At 42.2% G+C, this 19,070-nt stretch overlaps 1 protein-coding gene across 2 annotated transcripts in view; it reads right to left on the reverse strand.

Annotated features, from left to right (window-relative positions):
- Ext1 (exostosin glycosyltransferase 1) overlaps window positions 1-19,070 on the reverse strand; it is a 278,838-nt gene that overhangs the window by 13,293 nt on the left and 246,475 nt on the right. For both annotated transcript variants that reach the window (NM_001130540.1, XM_039078770.2), the window contains exons 5-8: window positions 11,661-11,793; window positions 9,375-9,493; window positions 7,564-7,659; window positions 2,913-3,002 (exon numbers count right to left, since the gene is read on the reverse strand). In NM_001130540.1, the coding sequence (NP_001124012.1) occupies window positions 2,913-3,002; window positions 7,564-7,659; window positions 9,375-9,493; window positions 11,661-11,793 (438 nt within the window). The remainder of the gene's footprint in view (window positions 1-2,912; window positions 3,003-7,563; window positions 7,660-9,374; window positions 9,494-11,660; window positions 11,794-19,070) is intronic.

Here is a 19,070-nt window from a genome sequence, read left to right on the forward strand (position 1 = left end):
TCTGATAACACTGCTTTCATTCAGATCATTAACACATCAAAGAAAGCAAAGGTCAACATAAGCCCCCTTCTCTTAAAAATCAACATCTGTTTTCTTTTGAGGGTTTGTAGCAACTCGTATAAATGTAAATAACCATAAACCACCTCTATCTAATGCCCTTTAAAGAATGCCTCTTAAAAAAAAATCTATCCCTATGCTTCAGTAAGATGTTTATACAATCTAAGACCCCTTGAGCAGAGAGAGAGGAGGGGGAGAATGAATATGAATATGAATATATCCAATGGAACCAAGAATAGAGAAATTCGCCCATGACCATTTTAGGCGATACAATCACTTCACTGATCAGCAAGCAAAAGCAAGCTAGACTGCCAACCTCTTAAATTTACATATTGTTTTCAACCCACGTTGACTTCTAATTACTTCACATGCAACACATGTTCCTCCCAGCATGTACTGAGTGGTTGGAACTACTATCTTCTGACAGGAAATTCTCCAGTACAAAGACGCATCACAGTGGTGGAAAGCTATTTCACCATGGGACATGAGAAAACAAAGCCTGCAGTGCCTTGTGCCCTGGGGAAGATGTGAGATGAATCATACTCCAGGTCATAAGAAGTGCCCTAAGTATGTGTTATGGATGCTGGGATGTACTACTCGTCCTAGTTTGCCCTTGGAAAGGCACTGTCCATTCCTCATTCCCTGGGATGCTGGAATACCAACGTAATATTGTGTATTGTATATTGAATATTGACTTGACTGGACTCAGAGGTGCCCAGGAAATTAGTAAAGCATACTGCTAGATGTGTCAGTTAGAGTGTTTCCAGAAAGGATTAACTAGGGGAGGGAAGGCTAAGTGTGAATGTGGAATGTGAGACTCAATATGCTGGGATTTGGGAGGAAGCAAAGGGAGAAGGGGGAGCCATCTAGGTCAGATAGCCTTTATCCGTCCCTGATCCATGGCTGCCACATGATCTCTGAGCGGCCACATCCTTCCTGCCACACTGGAGTGAAAGCTCTGAAACCCTGAGCTAAACCAGTCTTCCTTCCTCCAAGTTGTATGGCTCCAGCACTTCCTCACAGCCCATTCAGGGATGGCCCCACCTGCTCTGCTTTGCAAACTCTCCTAGAACATGGTTAGGTAAGGTTAATGGTAGCCACCAGCAAAATTAAAACCAAAAGCAAGGACAAAAACCATGGGATCAAGGAGAAGGTCTCTTCCCTGCCCCCTTCCTTTCAGAACTAAGTGGCACCACAGTTCTGACAAGAGTCACATCTCCATGAACACAGCTCTGGGAAGAGGGCCTCTTATGCAGAGCTCCATCCCTGGGAATGCCTATTCGTGTCCTTGTTCTTTCAGGGATGCAGTTGGAAAGCTTTTGGCTCCTACCAGGTATTTTCCCATCATCTACAGGGTTCACCAACCCTACCTACACCTCCTTAAGTAATTGAAAATGCTGTCATTTGAGCAATCTGACTTGAATTCAGTTAACTGCCAGGACTTTGATAAATACAAACAGGAACTGTGTAACCCAAGTACCTGGCATAGAGACCAGAACAAAGGGATCTCTCAGCAAATACTTGTAGAATAAATGTGCTCTCGGGAGGCCAGCTTCCTTCTGCTGCAAGCTGCAGAAAAATACCGGCTGGACTGTATAAGGCTCATTTTTCACTGCCTTCCCTTTGACTGTTCATCACATCTTCAGCCCAACAGCTCGTCCTCTTGCCAACAGACACGTGACGCAGAGGCTATGTGGTCAGCCTTGAATTGGCCCAGTGTTATTCCCAGCACCCACTCACTAACGATTGTTTTTAGAACTCAGGCTACGTAGAAGCACTGAACCAGGTGAGCTCAGGACATTTTGTCCTGAGGTTATTTAGGATCTGTTCAACTCCATCTAATAGAAACTAAAAACAGCTACAGCTACAGAATCTCAAGGAGGACAGCAAAGAAGCCAGCCTATATCAACCATAAGTGTACCTACTAGGACTACACTGAGGTCCGAAAGAGTGCATGCTGGCAAGTGCCAATTTCTAAGACAAAAGAAAAATGATTATAGGCTTAAAAAAATAAAATGAAAGGAAAAGCTAATTAGCAAAGTCTCTGCGCCTTTAAGTAGCTACCATTAATAATGTGATCCTGCAATTCGAAATTTTCATATAGCTATCTTTGATCCCCTCTATGGCCTAAAGCTTCAGCGATCAATACTCATTCCAGCTACAAAGTTTTCTATCATCTATCTCTTCCCTCTTCTTTCTCTTTCTCCACATACTTCTCTGTGTAATCCTATTTTTGGCACAAATACTTGGAACATTCAAAATAGAAGAGGTCTCCATCTCAGCCCCCAAATGAAACTGCTTGCTTGTGTATGGGTGTGTGCATGTGCACACACGCACATTTGTACAATATGTGTATGAGAAAGTATGTGTATGTGTATGAGTGTGTGCACGTTAGATGAGACAGAAAAGTGGCCTTTTGGAAGCCAGAAATGTGTCATAACGGAGACTGCATCCTGGGCACAGACAGCACTGCAACTGTGGAAGACTGGGATGCTTGGTTATAGACCAGAGTTTCAGGACATAGGTACTCCATCCCTGTGGTTCTACACATCTGCCTACAGCTGCACTGCTTCAAAAAACCAAAGGAGATGAAAGACTGGAGGGGGAGGGGAGAGGAACAGTCATACAAATGAGGTCTTAATTAGAAGAGAAAACAAAGGGGAAAGTGCCTTCCTCTGGGTGCCAGGGGGTGGCAAGGTGCTAACAGGAATTGGGTTAATTAAAACCACTTCTTCAGGAAGTTTTAGGAAATGTTTTCAACTTCTAGCAAGGCAAGGGCAGAGTGATGCCAGCACCTCGGGCCTGAAGGCATCTGCCTGGAGAGCCCCTCCCTGCTCCCGAGGCACCATTCTTACTTCCGTGGTTGAAAGCACAGTGTCCTCATCAAGGCTGAGCACAGCATCAGTGATGATGTTGTCATAGGGCAGAAACCGGCTGCTCATAACCTGGGGAATAAGAGAAGTGAGATTAGGTGCATGAAGAAGCAAGGAAAAGTCTGCCTGCCACATCATCATGAAGACTGTTCCAGTACACGTCATCTGCCACAGTGAAAGTCTTCCATGGACCACATGCAAAACCTAACCCGGGGAAGAAATTATTGAGCACCTACAGGTAGCGCGCAAATCACAGCAAGGACGGAAACGAATGTGATTTATGGCCTGCCTTTAGGAACCCTGGGTCTGTAAAAATGGAGAGCTACATGACTGGCCTTCACTCAGAATGAAAAGTGCAAGACCGGAGGGAGGGCAGAAGAGACGGCTGGCAGAAGAGAGTGTGAAGGCTTCACGGGAGAAATGACGTAAGCAGGCCCTGACTAGGTGAGATCCGCCAGGCAGAGATAGGAATGGGGCAGTAGAGACAAGGGGCAAGCAGGAGGGGCTGCCAAAGAAAACCAGTATCCCGAGAGCAGGGAAGAAGACATATTCTATCCTGGTACACATCCTGGGAGGCCAGACCACTGCAGATGTCCAAACGTTTACAATATTGACTTTATAATCTGTTTTGGCAAAAATCATAGATCGTGCACGTGCACATATATATCGTTGCTATGCCAGTGGAAGGAATTAAGGATGAGGACTACATTGATTTAACTTTTTTAAAGAATGAGCATGTGTGGTACACAGTTAGGGAAGTTGCAACATGGATGCATTTGGGCTATTCTACACCAGTGGGCGTGAGGCTAAGAAGGTCGATAGGATGGGTGAAAGTGTGGAGGCTCACCTCCGCCTGTGAGGAATGCACTAGGACTAATTGTCCTTGACTAGCTAGCATGTCAGGGAATTTCCCAGCCTTCCCTTCATGGCTTTCATTTTAAAACAAACTCATCTTGGGGTCAGGGAATGTTGGGAGGAAGTGAGGGGGGGAGACAGAAAGGTCATGAACTTTGTCTAAGCTGGACCTTGGGTTTGTTCCCAGATGGTGTGGCTGAGTGGAATATGCCTCAGGTGTGGAAAGAACCTGAAAGTGCATGTATGGCTAAATGTGACAAGCTCATCGCCATCATCCTGTGAGAGTCAGGCTTGAGACTCACACATAGAGACTTGAGTGGCATGGCCTGCTTGAATTCACTTCGAAGGCTCTAATAATGGGTAGCAAAGCAGCTGAACACGGGCACGAGGGAAAATGAAGCACCTACCAGGCTTGGGGAGGTTTAATAGCCACAAAGATCCCATGTTTTGCTTACATGGAGAAGCCAAGCTTGTCTACTGATCTCAAATCCAAGATGTGTGCCCGTGAGCTACAGACGGGTCGTCCAGCCTTAAGAATGGGAACTACTATGCTAAGCCACCTGAGAGCCTGGGCAATAGAGCTGCAGTATACGTGGCTGCAGAGACCACTCCTGCATCTGTCTAGTGGTTCAGTGCTGGCTTTTTTTTTTTTTTTAAATCTTTCTCAGTCTTTCAAAATAAAATAAAACACAAAGCGATCAGCAACCCCATATTCACAGCGCTCAGAAATCTCCGCCTGAAGCAATTCTCTTGCTGCTGTTTACATGTCCACTGAGCACCGAAGAAACCATTAGCTAGCAGCTTAGCAATGGCCTGACCTTTCCCTGTGTTCGGCCTACAGGGGAAAACTGCAAAGACAAGCCCTATAAATTTAAAGCAGAACTTTGCAGCTGAAACAGCACAGATCAGTTCTGAAGTCCTGGCTAGATACAGATTGTGGGATGGAGAAGGCTGCTCCCCACCCTGGGCTCAGCCACTGGCTTTACAGGGAAGTCAGTCAGTCAGTCAGTCAGTCAGTCAGTCAGTCAGTCAGTCAGTCAGTCAGTTGGTTTATCTGTCTTCTTTCATTTGTTTGCTTGTTTCTTCCTTCCTCTTCTGCCTCTTTCTTTCCCCCTCCCTTCCTTTTCCTGAGTCTATAGTTTATGAGCCCATTAGTATAGAAATAAGAGATTTCTTTCCAGTCCTTGACCCAATTACCTTCTTGAATGAACACAACAGGAAGGAATTTACCCACGAGGTTAAAGGGGTTTTGTCCTGTTTGTTCACAAAACTGGTTAACCATGTGAGCAGCTAACTCTTTTACAACTTATAAACATTGACAATGAAATGTCTAAGACTCATCTAGTTCAGAGCAAAAGAAACCGTTTGAAAATAATTACACACAGGCTGCACAGAACTCTGGGGGCTTCTGTGATATCTGTGCCTACAATTCCAAGCACACATGGTGTTGTTTGACTCTTTCAGCTGCCAGAAACTGGGTCTCATAATTACTGGTGTACTGGAAGGTGTGTGGGGGCACAGAGATTAAGATACACCCCTTAGATCATATAAAAACTAAGCCAGACTCCAGAGCCTGTAACACAAATCACACCATGGCAATCGCTCTCAGGATACCAGCTGACATTTGGTGAAATATTACTGTATGTTAAATAAGCACAAGGATAAGTCCTTGATACACAGTATTTCACTGAATCGTCAAAATGGGTCTATGTTTTAAGCCACTGAGTCTGGATTGAGGCTGAAATGCAAACTCTTCCACAGAACGAACCACCTGACACACTGAGAGTCACAACGAGGCAATGAACTACACAGCCCACTGGGATTAGTGGCCAAAGTAGAGGTGAAAACCGGACAAACTACCAGTTATAGAAATGGATGGGCGAGTGTGGCAGGAAAGGCTCCAGCATCCTCAGTAGAAACTTCTCACTGGGAGTAAAGGTACACAATTAGCGAATCAGAGCATGAAACTGTAGTGCTGGCTGAAGACATCAGAATGGCCCCAGTCAGGCACATGAGTCCCTGTTCACAAACATCCTGACACACACAGCCAAGGGAGATATGGGAGATGGGGTTGTTCATGGAAGCAAAACCCCAAAGAATTCCAAAGCTCAGAGTTGCTGGTGTACAACTGTGCCACATCCAGGTTTCCAGCACACTGTTCTCTTGAGGAGGTGGACATAAAAATGTCGGTGGCAGGAGACTTTTTGTGTCAGTCCTTTCTATGAAACTATGTATATGGTGAGATGTATTCATAACAGAATAATTCATGCCAGGAGGTTTACGACGATTCTCAGAGTCACCTTTCTTACCAAACGCTAACCAACCAAGTTTAATATCCATCTTGATTGACAACAGACCTATGGATGCTCTAAGTACAGTGGTTATATTTTCCAGTGTGTTGCAACTATATTATGCAGGACCCAGCACACAGTGTTCTAAGTGGGGAATAAATGTATAATGACATGCTCTGTTTGTCCTTTCTCCATGGGGCTATTGCATTCTCACCCCATTATGGTGAACATATGGATTTGCCAGTTTTATAAAGTCCAAGATGGTTTCAAATGGTGTGACCCAATAAACTGATTATTTTGCTATTCTGGCTTAGGTAGTGGACCCAGGATAAAGTAGTCTCTGTGGAACTGGCAAAAGAAGTCTCTCAGACGGGCTGGAAAGATGGCTCAGCGGTTAAGAGCACCCGACTGCTCTTCCAGAGGTCATGAGTTCAATTCCCAGCAACCACATGGTGGCTCACAACCATCTGTAAAGAGATCCGATGCCCTCTTCTGGTGTATCTGAAGACAGCTACAGTGTACTTATATATAATAAATGAATAAATCTTAAAAAAAAAAAAAGAAGTCTCTCAGACAACACTGCTTCTTCAATGTCACTTTTACTTAGTAGCAAGTAATTCACAATTGGGGAAGAATGTCCCATGTAGTAGCTAGGGGAGTGAGCTCGGTTCTGGCTGTAAATAGTGGGAGAGATTTTAAGACCAAAGCAATATGAAGGAAAGACCTGTTGAAAGACAGGTGGAGATGTTGACAGAGGTGGAGAGTTGAGACAGCTGGTCAAGACTGAAGCCAAGTGGTCATTCAGATCATTATCCCCAGTGGCCATAGAAGGAAGCAGAGAGAGAAGACTGGAAGGCTGTTGAAGGCTGGACACATGGCTTCAGACAGCAATTTAAGACATCGACAACTATAGTCTCTGAGAGGCCACAAAATGATCAGATTATTGAGTTCTAAGCCTGAGTAATCAAAGTAATGGGCCAGCAAGGCTGAGGGGGTGAGTCTTTGGATGAAGGCATCAAGACAAAATAAGGAGAAATGTCCTTTTGAAGATAAGGGTAAGGAAGACCCTTTTTTGAAGGACACAATGCATTAGCTAAACAAACTGTGCACGTGCAGTAGCCACAGCCACTGCCACCTCATTTGATTCTTGTCACTTGTGGAAACACTGCTGTGACCAGGCCTTGAGTTCATTTCACCCTCGCAGTTACCCTAGGAGGTATGTGGTATGAGTTTCATTCTATGAATGAAGAAACAGCATCCAAGAATGTAAAGTTAGAAAGCCACCAGACTGTGTGCAGTGAAACTCTGCAAGTCTTACTGATCCCGAAGTCCATGGCTGTCAAAGCTGAAGATAGTCAGAGACAAGAACAGTGTTAGACACAACCCTGACCCAAGAGTTCTTAAGGGATCTTCTACAGCCGGCATCCATGGTGATCTGTGAAGAGGTAACTCTCCACAGTAGCCTCCCTCACACCAACCTCTCCTACCTTGCTTTCTCCTTCAATGACGATGACAGGCACGGCAGTGGCAGGCCAGCGGTGTTTGGCTGGTAGAGGCTTGTCACAATTCCACAGAACTATAATCTGAAAGGCACAGGGATCATTAGACAGCTATCTTGGGCACATCTAGAGGCCCCCTTCTAAAAGAGGGATAGAATTGAGCTGACAAAATAACATTTCAAAGCGAGTCCATACCCATACGGACTTTAGAACTTTCGATCTTCAACAGCAGGAACAGTAGAAATACAAAAGACTACTATCAGAAACTAGGAGAAAGGGCTGAGGAGAAGGCTCAGTGAGTAAACAGCTTGAGTTTGATCCCCAAGACCCATGTAATGTCAGGTGGGTATGTCTACCAAAATCCTAGCCTCTAGGAGGCAGAGAATCCTTGTGGCAAGCTTGCTCACTAGATCAGCTGAGTCAATGAGCAAACTCTGGGTGGAAGAGACTCTACCTTAGCATGTACAAAAGAGAACTAAGATAGACCCCAATGTCATCCTATGGCCTCTGTATGTATACACACATTTGTGCCTATGCACCTGCACATATACATAAACATACATACATACATATATATATACATATATATATACACATATACATATACATACATGCATACATACATAGAACTTCATCAAGTGTTTTCTAACTTCTGATATCTTATGATGATGAGTGTAATAGCAACTGTGATCAAGTTAAATAAAAATGTATACTAAACATCTGAACATCTGCTATGAACTCACACTACACCAGGCAATGTGGGGCAATGTGGGCGACATGAAAGCATTTGAGACAGAAGCATGGTGAGTTCTTCCTTTGGACTCCCCTGAACAGTTGCTGATTTTATGTGACTTTATAATTTCCATTAAAGGCAATGAATTCAAAACTGAACACTTCCCTATGATCTAAGCTTTTTCTCATTTGTAAACCATCTTATCTACGCCCGTCACAAGTTAAAAAATTAAACAGTGTTAAGACTCTGGGAGTGATACTGATTTGGGAAACACTGTTACCACAGACATCATCCTCTGCTCTCTCTTGGCTGCTGTGAAGGGAAAGTCGACACTTCCCGACATCGACACGTCTGTTCCTGTTATTAGAACATACGGTTCTGTGTCCTGCCCATGGCCATTTTGGTATTACTTTATCATTTTGATGTTTATGAATGAAATAAGAGGCTAGGGAGGTAGCTCAGTGAGCAAAGTCTTTGCCCGGACAACGCAAGGACCTAAGATCTATCCCCAGTATCCACGTTAAAGGGTGAGGATGGGAGTGTGTGTTTGTTGGGCAGCAGGAACAGGCAGATGGCAGATTCCTGGAGCGTGCTGGCCAGGCTGCCTGGCCTTTTCAATGAGCTCTGGGCCAGTGGGAGATCCTGTTTCAAAAAACAGTTAGACAGTACCTAAGGAACAATAGCTCAGTTCACCTCTGCCCTCAATACACATTAACACATCTGTATGTGTACCTGTACACACAAGTATAGCTTATCCTCCCAAAACATGTATATATACCCATACGCCAAAAGAAAAAGGAAGTAATGTGGTTCATACGTGTTTTTTAGAGGGTGACTGTATGTGTGTACATTGTGGGGGCGGGTACACTGTAAACCAAGGCAAAGGTCATTCTGAAATCTGACTCATGCTAGGTTTCACTTTTGAGTCTCCCAAGTGGATAAAAAGAAGAGTATCAAGGTCTAGTCAATCGCTAGAGGAACTTGAATGTTGTTGCTTGGAGAGCCCTAGAAAGCCAAGTATGGGACAAGGCTCTCGGTCATCAAGCTGCAGAGCGACGATACGCACCTGTGCACAGTACTGGGATTTGGCTGCTGCCACAAGAAGCTTCAACACTGGCTGGGACTGAGAGACCAGGGGGGTCACAGCATGGATGACTGCAGTGAATTTGGAGGGGGGCTTTAGACCTGAAAGGAAATGACAGGAAGAGCCTAATGAAGCACTAAAAACGCCCACAAGACTCAAGTAAAAGGCTCCATGTTCCAGGGGTTTATCCCGGAGTTGATGTCCCCTCAGGCACAGCTGTCCTTCACCTCTTATTTATGGACAGAAGTGAAGCAGAGGGGAAGTTGATATGAGCCAACCACAGCCTAGAGACCTCTCCAGTGTCCATCTCTAGCTTCTGTGGACATTCTTTTCTTCCCGTAGTGATGCCTGCCATCTTCCTTATTTATAGGGTACTCAATGTTTATCTATGAACTCTGCTCTGGTCACTTACCTGTTATTATGTCTGTACATAAGCATGTTTTTTCCATTGATGGACTTACAAGTACCTGAATATTAACCTAAGGGTTTCGTATGATTAACTGTATTTCACATAATAATCAGCGGGTAGGAAAGGGTCAAAAGACAGCACCTAGCATCCGTCTAGGCTCGACTCTCAGAGCTTCCACTTAGTGTTGGTGGCACTGAGAAATACTGCTGGACTCTCTGAGTTCCTTCAGCTGTGAAATGCAGTTATTCCAAGAATGAAGCACCCCGATGCACACTGAGCACTTCGAACGGGACTTAGCAAACCAGAAGTGCTCTGTGTTTGCACCATCAGCATCCTCAACACTGGCTCTGCACTGGGTCCAGCATCAGCAGCATCACGCTCAGGGAGCCTCCGTATTTCAAGAATGGCGGTTTCGTGTCACAGGGACAGCACTGGGAGAAAAAGTATGTGAAACCGACTTCTGCCCAATGGGAGCTCTTCGTGGGAAAGGACAATGAATATGCAAATCAACCATTACCACCAAAGAGAAGCAAGAACTCATCCCCCCCAGGAGCCCTTCTTCAAGAACTCAGAAATTACAAACAGGTTAAGAGCCTCTCGGAACTTCATTAATTTAGACCTACTAATCTGGTACATTAGTAGCTTAGGTATAAACCAGGCATTGTTGGAACATCCCAGCTAGACTTTGATATAGGTGGGGATGTAAGTTAAAATCAGAGTGTATATGTGGAATGATTATGCAAATGTTTTACATGGAAAATTGTGCCTTCCAATTAGCATTTTAATTGAACTTCAGGAAAAAAAGTGAGTTTCTCCTTCTCTCGATGAACACTCAGGTAAGAATGATACACAGAACTTAGGAAGCACTTTTTAACAATAGAAACCAGTCATTGCTTTTAGGTTTTCCAGCAATAGTTTAAGAAGCATCACATACACACTTCTTTTTTTTTTTTTTCCCCATATACACACTGCTAAGGGGCTAACTCTGAATGAAGATCACAGAGCTCCACAAGAAATGATAGGATTCTTATCTACTGTCTTTATCAGACAATGAATTCCCACTGTAAACCATTCACTGAATTCCACAGGGTCCTCCCAACATGTCTGGCCTACATTTAATGGTTATTCACTACTGATGGATACTTTAGGCCCCGAGCTTCAGTCTCACTTCATGAGTTTCAAGCTAAATATGTACAGTTTAAGAAAGGTGAGGTTGTATTGGAGTACATTCATATGTAGTGGACAACTTTGAGTCATCATCATAGCAGTTTAGAAGATAAAGGATGCTTTACTCCCCCCCCCCCACACCCCGTTTTCTAAATGCTGTGACTCTGAGCTAACATGTCCTTGATAAGTGTGTGGGGCTCGCACTACGGAAATGCCCGTGGTAGGAACATCAGCCTCTGTGGAGCTGTGAGGCTGAATCTCTGTGTTCACATCCTTCGCCCAACTGAGACCAATTCAAAGCTGCTTGAGAGTACAGATTGTATCAAACAGGATCTTGATTTCAAACGCCTAGCCTGGTGTTAGCTCAGTGTGTGAGAAGACCGTTCTTGTTTTTCCTTCTTAACTCAGGTACACATGTGCATTCCTCCAGACATAGACAGACACATTACATTAAGTTTACACTTAATCTTTTCTCATGTTCAAAATGATCTATAACTTAAGAACATTTCTCAGTGAAGTCTACCAACTACCAAGCAGGACAGCTGCTTGGAGAAGAAAGAAGGCTTCCTGTCTTTTGTTTTCCAATAGTCTGTTGTACTTAGGATTCTCTATTGTGAGGTCACTGTCCTAAAAAGGGCTCAGACAACAGGGAAGAATGACCACTTTGGGGGTACTCAAAAGGATTCACTTACCTAAATTAGCATAGTAGTAAGGAAAATCTCCCAGGTAGGATGAATACTGTGGTAGGACGAACAATCCTCCAGGATGTTTGTTCCATATTAAACTGTTACGTGATATGTGCTTGAATATTCTGTCCTGAATAATCTAGAAAGCAAAGCAAAGCAGCATGTGGTGAGGCTGAGTCTGGGATGATACCTTAGAAAGGGTCTTGGCTCAATACAAGGCGGGGAATGATGGTGTTGAAAAGACACAGCACATTTTACCTGTTCCTCCTCCAGTTCCTTATTGATAGGAATGTGTGCAAGCCAAAACAGTGATGGGCTCTGGGCTCAGCAGAACAGTAAGAGGAAGAGATGGGCTGTGGCTGACAACTAACAAAGCTTCTCACGTCCTATTTTAATCATAAGTTCCGTCATCTTGTTATTTTATTTTATTATTTTATAATGATGGCCCTTGCTAGTTTCAAAGTACAGTGCACAGATCAGTTCATCAGTCCTTGGTGGTGGGGCATCTATCTATAGATTCAGATGTTATCAGCAAGATCTGTTCTGGTTGCACAGTAATGTCAGTGTGGGCCATGTGGAGACAGAAGCAAAGACAAGAGAAGGCAGCTGCATTCTCTACTCCATCCCTTGAATTCGGGAGGGAGTTTTAAGTTTCCCGTCACCATTTTCAAAGTTAGTCACAGGACTTTGAATACTAGCCAGCTCAAGTGTTTCTGTATTTTGACTTCAAACAGTAGAGAGTTAACAACTGTTCAAAACATCCTACAGAATGGGACCAGAACCATGGCGTATGAAGACTAATAACTGTCAGGCTAGTTCATTAGTCTCCTTGGACTTGGGGACCTTGCAGATCATTAAATTCTACATTTAGAGACAGACCTTCTCCCAACCTGAATCATTTGTCAGTTGAATGTGATTAGTCTACTTTAGGGCTTTCTCTCTGACTTTCAAACACTTGTAATAAAACCATTGACTCATTAAGATATGATGCGGAAAATAATTAACTTGACACAGAATACCATACCAGGAAAAAAAGTTTAAAACTCAAAAAAACAAACAAAGCAACAAACGAAACAGGGGCTTAGTTGAGGGATATGTGTTACCACATGTAAAGTGCTGAGTTTGACTCCAATCATTAATCTGAGTCAGCCAATCAACCCTGATAGAACAGTAAAGGAAATATCAATTAAAGTATGGACTTCTAGGATTTGCTAAGTTATTAATACTTCATCCATCTCATCCCCACACAGTGACTGGTAGAACTATCAAACGTGCTCTATGTAACTTTTAAACCAAACCACCCGTACTTTCCTACTGGAAGAAGGGAAGACCTTATCATCCTCGTTCAGCAATGTCTGCATTGTTACCTTTCCCTTCGACCAAAATTGCTAATTCTACATGGTTAGGTAACATTCTGAGTTAATGAAAATTTTAGGAATCCCGTTATAATGCTGGTATCTGCTGCCAATGGTACAGAGGTGTGGTTTGCAATGCTGTCCTTTAGACATTGATTGTGAGTAACATGTCAGAACTGAAAAGAGTTTACATGGCACACAACTGTCTGTATACCATTTACTCCATTTCTTTAGCTCACACACGTTCCCAGTGCAGGCTACTATTTCCTTTCATAGTGGTCCATTTAGATCTCCCTTTTGTCTTTTTTTTTCTAAATGTATGTGTCTTTCAGCATGGGGTCACATAAATGATCTTGGCTATCAAGACACAGGATAAATTGGCAATAGGCAGCATGAGAAATTGAAGCTACAAACAAATGACACGGAACTCATTCCCAGTAGATAATCATTTGCTCAGGTCTCAGAGAGGCATGCTTCACACGCTCATGACTCCTTTTGCTTTAAAGTCACAGCACTGGTTTCTTTCAAATTTTCCAAATATGACCATCAGTTAGGGAACACTCTTGAAATTCTAATAAGCGTTCCATACTCTATTTAAATGGCTCTTGACAAGAAGAAAAAAGTGTGACTGCATAACACATGGAACTTAACCTTGGCCAAGTGAGGTGTGGCCTCCAGGGCTCATCCTCTCACTGGTAATAAAATGATAATGTATCGCTGATGTGACAGCCTCTCAGAATGTCAGGTAATCTGCTTAAATTCTTGGATCTAAGATTTGATTTTTGTCTTTCAAAACAAATTTTAATTTTATTTTCTAAATACAGCCAATATTGGTCTTTTTATGTATTTCCCCATAGTGCTCATGGCTTATTTCTCTGAACTGACCAAAACAGAGTAATTTTTCTATGCAAAGAAATAAAAAGACTTCTGAATAAAATGCTTCCTTATCCATTAGAGATTCTTTAGTACTTTGGTTTGTCTGATTTTCTTCCCTCCTTTTCTCCCTTCCTCCCTCTTCTTTCTTTTCCTTTGTTTCCTGAGACAGAATTTGTCTGTGCTGGGATTCACTCTGTAGACTCAGGCTGGTCTTGAACTTAAGAGATTCACCTGCTTCTGCCTCCAAAAAGTTGGGATTAAGGGCATGTGTCACCACTGCCTGGCTGCCAGATGTGCTTCTAAAAAGCTTATATATCAACTTGGATTGTCAAAAGTTTGAAGGCATCTAGATCTCATTCCAACAAACGGAAAGGTCATTTTTCAATGTCCTAATGTCTAGCTCTCCCTCCCTGTCACTTCACTAGACAGCTCTCGGGATTTTTGAATAGCATTTAGTGTTTACACTCTATTGCTGTGGAAGAAGATATAACATTTAGACGCTTGACACATCCTTGGCTATTTACACACACACACACACACACACACACACACACACACACACACACACACACACACACACAGATGTTTGTTGAGGCCCTTAGTAAAGTTAATATTTATTGAGTGAATTAACAGGGTAGAATGACAGGTCTTTTATTGTTCTATGCCATTCTCTTATATGAAATCATGGGCAGTGAGTTGCAGGCTGTAGTCATTTGTTCCTCAATCAAATGGTACTGCCTAACACACAGAGTGCCATCATAGGACATGTGTTCTAAGCCAAAGCAATCTTTGATTAACATTAGTTCCCTGGCTTTATAGTAAAATTACCAGTATAACACAACAGTGCTGTAATTTAAATGTGCTTAGTCAGATAATCGAGAAGCGAATGGGGAAAGCTCCATGAACCTCCCGCTCTAAAAGAGTGTCTCATGCACTGCCATAGGCTGCTATGTTAGCTCAGATATCATTATAATCTCATCTGTGCTTTTTCTTTGTTTGCCTTGATCCTGAGTTACTATGGTCTGACCTAGGAAGGAACACTCTCTTTTTAGCCAGCTTGTCACTCATTCCACTGACATTTTTCAATTTGCAATGCAAGTACAAAAAGGAAAAATGAAGCTCCAAGGAGACTAATTCCAAAATGTATCAGTCAGTCTTGAAAGCTAACAGAATCCCATGTCATCCTTGGCTTTGGGGAGAAGAATGAGGGATCCCATTTTCAACGGTGTCTAACCACTGCCCACAACTACAGAGCTGGTGCTGTGGTTTGAATGGGAAATGTTCACTGTGGGTTGTGTGTGTGTTTGAATACTTGGATCCGCCTGGTGATACTGTTTCAGAAGGTTGTGGAACCTTTAAGAAGTAAAGCACTGCTGGAAGGAGGAGGTGGGGGAAGGCCTTGAGATTTGATAGCCAGGTCCTACTTCCTGTCCACCTTCTATTTCCTAACTACAGACAAAAGAACATGACTAATGTTTCCATACTCCCGATCCCATACTTTTCCTGCCATAATCCACCTTAACCTGTGAGCCTGAATCGAATAAGCCTTCCTTCTCCTCAGCTGTTCTTATAAGGCATCTATCTGTTCACAGTAGTGAGAGAAGTCACTAATGGGGATTCTCCAAAGACTTGTAATCCCATTCTCAGGGTCTAGACTATGATCAACAAGGAAAAAGTGCCACAGATCTAGGGTCTATGGATAGATAAATGAAGTAAAAGAGTGTCAAGTCTATGCTGCCTAGAGTTAACATCCATTCTCTTCCTTAGCAGGGCCATACCGATAGAATGACTTATTGTGTCTAATTGAGTTCATCTCAGGAACATGTACACTTGGTTGCCTTGTGTATAAGGATGGCATTTCCTCTACCTCTTCTGCTTTTCTGTTTGTGAATTTAGGATAATGCGAGCTCTGAATTAAGATGGGAAAGCAAGTGCAATTTGCCTGAGAGGTCAGATTGTTACAATCCAATCTTGGGATGATATAGAGAGATTTGACAGCTGCTATAAATTTGAATGAAGTATATGGTCTTAGTGTTTTAAAAAAAATGTGTTGCTAAAGAATTGTGTGGCTTAGGTCCAAGGGGAAGAAAGCTTTTCTAGGCTCAAAGATGAAAACAGCTCAACGTCCGAGTCCATTGTGATGAATGCAACACGTCCAGCTGTTACTGCAGGAGAACGGAGGGAACTCTGCTAACTTAATAGACAAGAAACTGGATCCACACAATAACCTGCTGCAAAAGAAATATAATTAATGAGATATGATCTTTTGCCTGGCAAATTAGCAATGTTGTCTGTGTGTTATGTTTTAATTACAATCCTGAAGCCTCACATGAATCCCGCAGGGGAGGGTCTCTCAGAGACAGCCTGTGAGAGTCTAAGTGGATGCAGACATTTACTACACTGGTCCTCCTGTTACAGGCAATGAGATGCGTCATTTAAGGCAGCCTCTTTCTTACACACACTGCTTTATTTTGAAATATCAAGATAATGAACTAATCACTCACGATAGGTTCTTTGCAGCAAATTAGAGAAGACAAAAGAGAGGGGAAAAAAAAGACAGCATCAAATAAGCCCCTGCTTAAAAAGAGTACATGTAGGGGATGAGATGATCACTCAGTGGTTAAGAGAGCCCACGGAGGAGCCAGGTTCTGTTCCCATAACCCACGAAACAGCTCACAATCGTCTGAACTCCAATTCCAGGGATCTAACACCCATTACTGGCCTCTGCGGGCACTGTGTGCATGTGGTCCACATATATGTACACAGGCAAAACATTCACACACACACACACACAAAGTAAAAAACGTAAGACTTTAAAGGAGGACACAGCTAGTATTTTTATATCACATCTTAAGAATGATTTTCCCTAAATGTATACAAGTCTGTATTATTTTCACCAAAATAAAAGATGGGTTCCCACTGTTTAAATACAATTTAACCAGTATGAACATTTTCTTATACCAATAAATGTATGCTCTTACTACCTTTGGTATCTGTATAATATTCCTCAATGTAGATGCATTTCAATTGGCCAATTTGCTTCTAACCTGACTGAGGATGTGCAATGTTATAGCTAACATAAACACTTTAACCTATGCTACATGGAACTTTGTGCATTAGATCATTATCTTCTTAAGAAGTACAGGGTGAGATTTTTGCTTTCTTCTAAAGGTATTAGCCTCTGCAGAAAGGCTCAAGTGGGGTAGCCATTCTTCAATCTAATCTCTTCTGCACCTTTGGTGACACTACTGCCATAATTTCATGTGACATCTACTGACACCAAAGGTGAAAAGTAGTTATTTTATTTCATTTTAACATCTTCAAGTTAGGGCAAACATCCCTTTCACAGTGACTGATGCATACATGACTTGACTGTATACCCTTAGGAACAATGACAATTAAATTTAATTAGCAATTAAGTCACTCTACACTTTTGCATCCCTTCTCTTTATTATATACATCCACACAATTCCACAAAGGATTCTATAGATACTTCTTTAGATTATGAGGATGTCACATCCTGACAAACTCATCACAGACTAAAAATAAAGTTGAAAATGTATTTACTGTACCCAATTCATCCAGCAGAGTAACCTAGCAACCCAGCACACTGAGAATACAAGTGTGGCTGACTGGGAGATAGGGCTCACGGCCATTGTCTAGTTTTACAACACAATATTATATCACACATATTGACAGCCTGGGAAAGGTACAAAAATAAGTACTCAAATTATGGATTTATTGAATGCATGTTATTCTTTGCACCATCATAATATACTTAAAAAAGCCTATTAAGTCATTATACGTACAGATTATCTATACAAATCTATCATCATATACATACGTATAATTTATGCATATATACATTACTGAAATATTAGGAGTTTTTCCTTTTAATAACACCAAAAACTCTTCATTTCATACTCTAATTCAGAATGTTTGTAGAAAGATGTACTTCATCAGGCTTTGGGAGAAGATGTATCTCGATGGTTCTAATCTAATACAAGTACTTTTGTGTATTTTTGACAAGGTCTCCCTATATTCCAGCCTAGTTGGGAACTTGGATATTTTTCTAATTTATTTATTAGAATTTCCATATCAAAAAATATTAACCTTTTAGCTTCACATGAATCTCTGTCCTCTTTATGGTGTCTCCTGCTAGATAGAAGGTTTTATGATTTTCATCGTTACCCTTAGTGTGTTTCAAGCCTGAGATCATGTACAGAACGGCTCCTTTAACTTGAAATTATATGGCTATACCCACCTCTACCATAGCACATCAACTATATTATCTACTTTCTCTGTGAGCCTGTGTGAGTGCTGAGTGCTCGCCTGTGTGGAGGTTGGTAGCTGACCGAATCTCCAATTGGACCTGGATCTTGTAGCTTGGCTAGGACGGGCTAGGCATGAAGCTTCTGCGATACGCCTGCCACTGTCTCCACCTGCACTGCGGTCACAGGCCCATGTCACCACCACTGACTTTTACATGGATAACGGGAGTCCAACCAAGCCCTCGTTCTAATCCAGCCAACACTTTTATACGATATGCCCACTATTGTATTAAGTTATTCAGAATCAAATAACATAACTCATATCTTCTCTCATTTGAGAAGCTGGATCAAAGCTTTCATGATTATGATAGCTTTATACTGTGTGCTAATTAAACTATGGAAATACATGATCTTTACTGCTTTTGAACAACCCTAGGCTACGATGGTAGGGCATTTATTCCTCAATCTAAAGCTCAGAGTAATTTGTCTATCTTCTTTTAAGACTTTGATGTGTAGATCGAGGAAAATTGCTACCTTGACAGTAAATTCCCCCATTATTCAAGTTCATGTGCCATTTTCATCAAAAAAAAAAAAAAATAAAACAGTAAATTTTTTTCAAGTTTAAGAAAAAAGATAGTAATTTAACAAAATACATTATGACCTTAGTAAGGCCTGGACTCTTTGGTTCAGTAAATTCACTTCATAAATACTACTCTAAAAGAATAGGCAGAGACAAAGCCCAAAACGCAAGCAGAAAACTGGTTTAGGCACTGCATGCATTCCCAGTCATGTATGTGGATAGCAGTGATCACAGACCGTGAGCTGCACCTGCAGATGGGTAGATAAGCAGAGGCTTACCACAGGACGGTATTAGGATGAAGACAGGTTAAAACATGGTCTGGGTGCATAGGTGG

This window comes from Rattus norvegicus, chromosome 7 (assembly GCF_036323735.1).
Source record: "Rattus norvegicus strain BN/NHsdMcwi chromosome 7, GRCr8, whole genome shotgun sequence".
Taxonomy (NCBI): domain Eukaryota; kingdom Metazoa; phylum Chordata; class Mammalia; order Rodentia; family Muridae; genus Rattus; species Rattus norvegicus.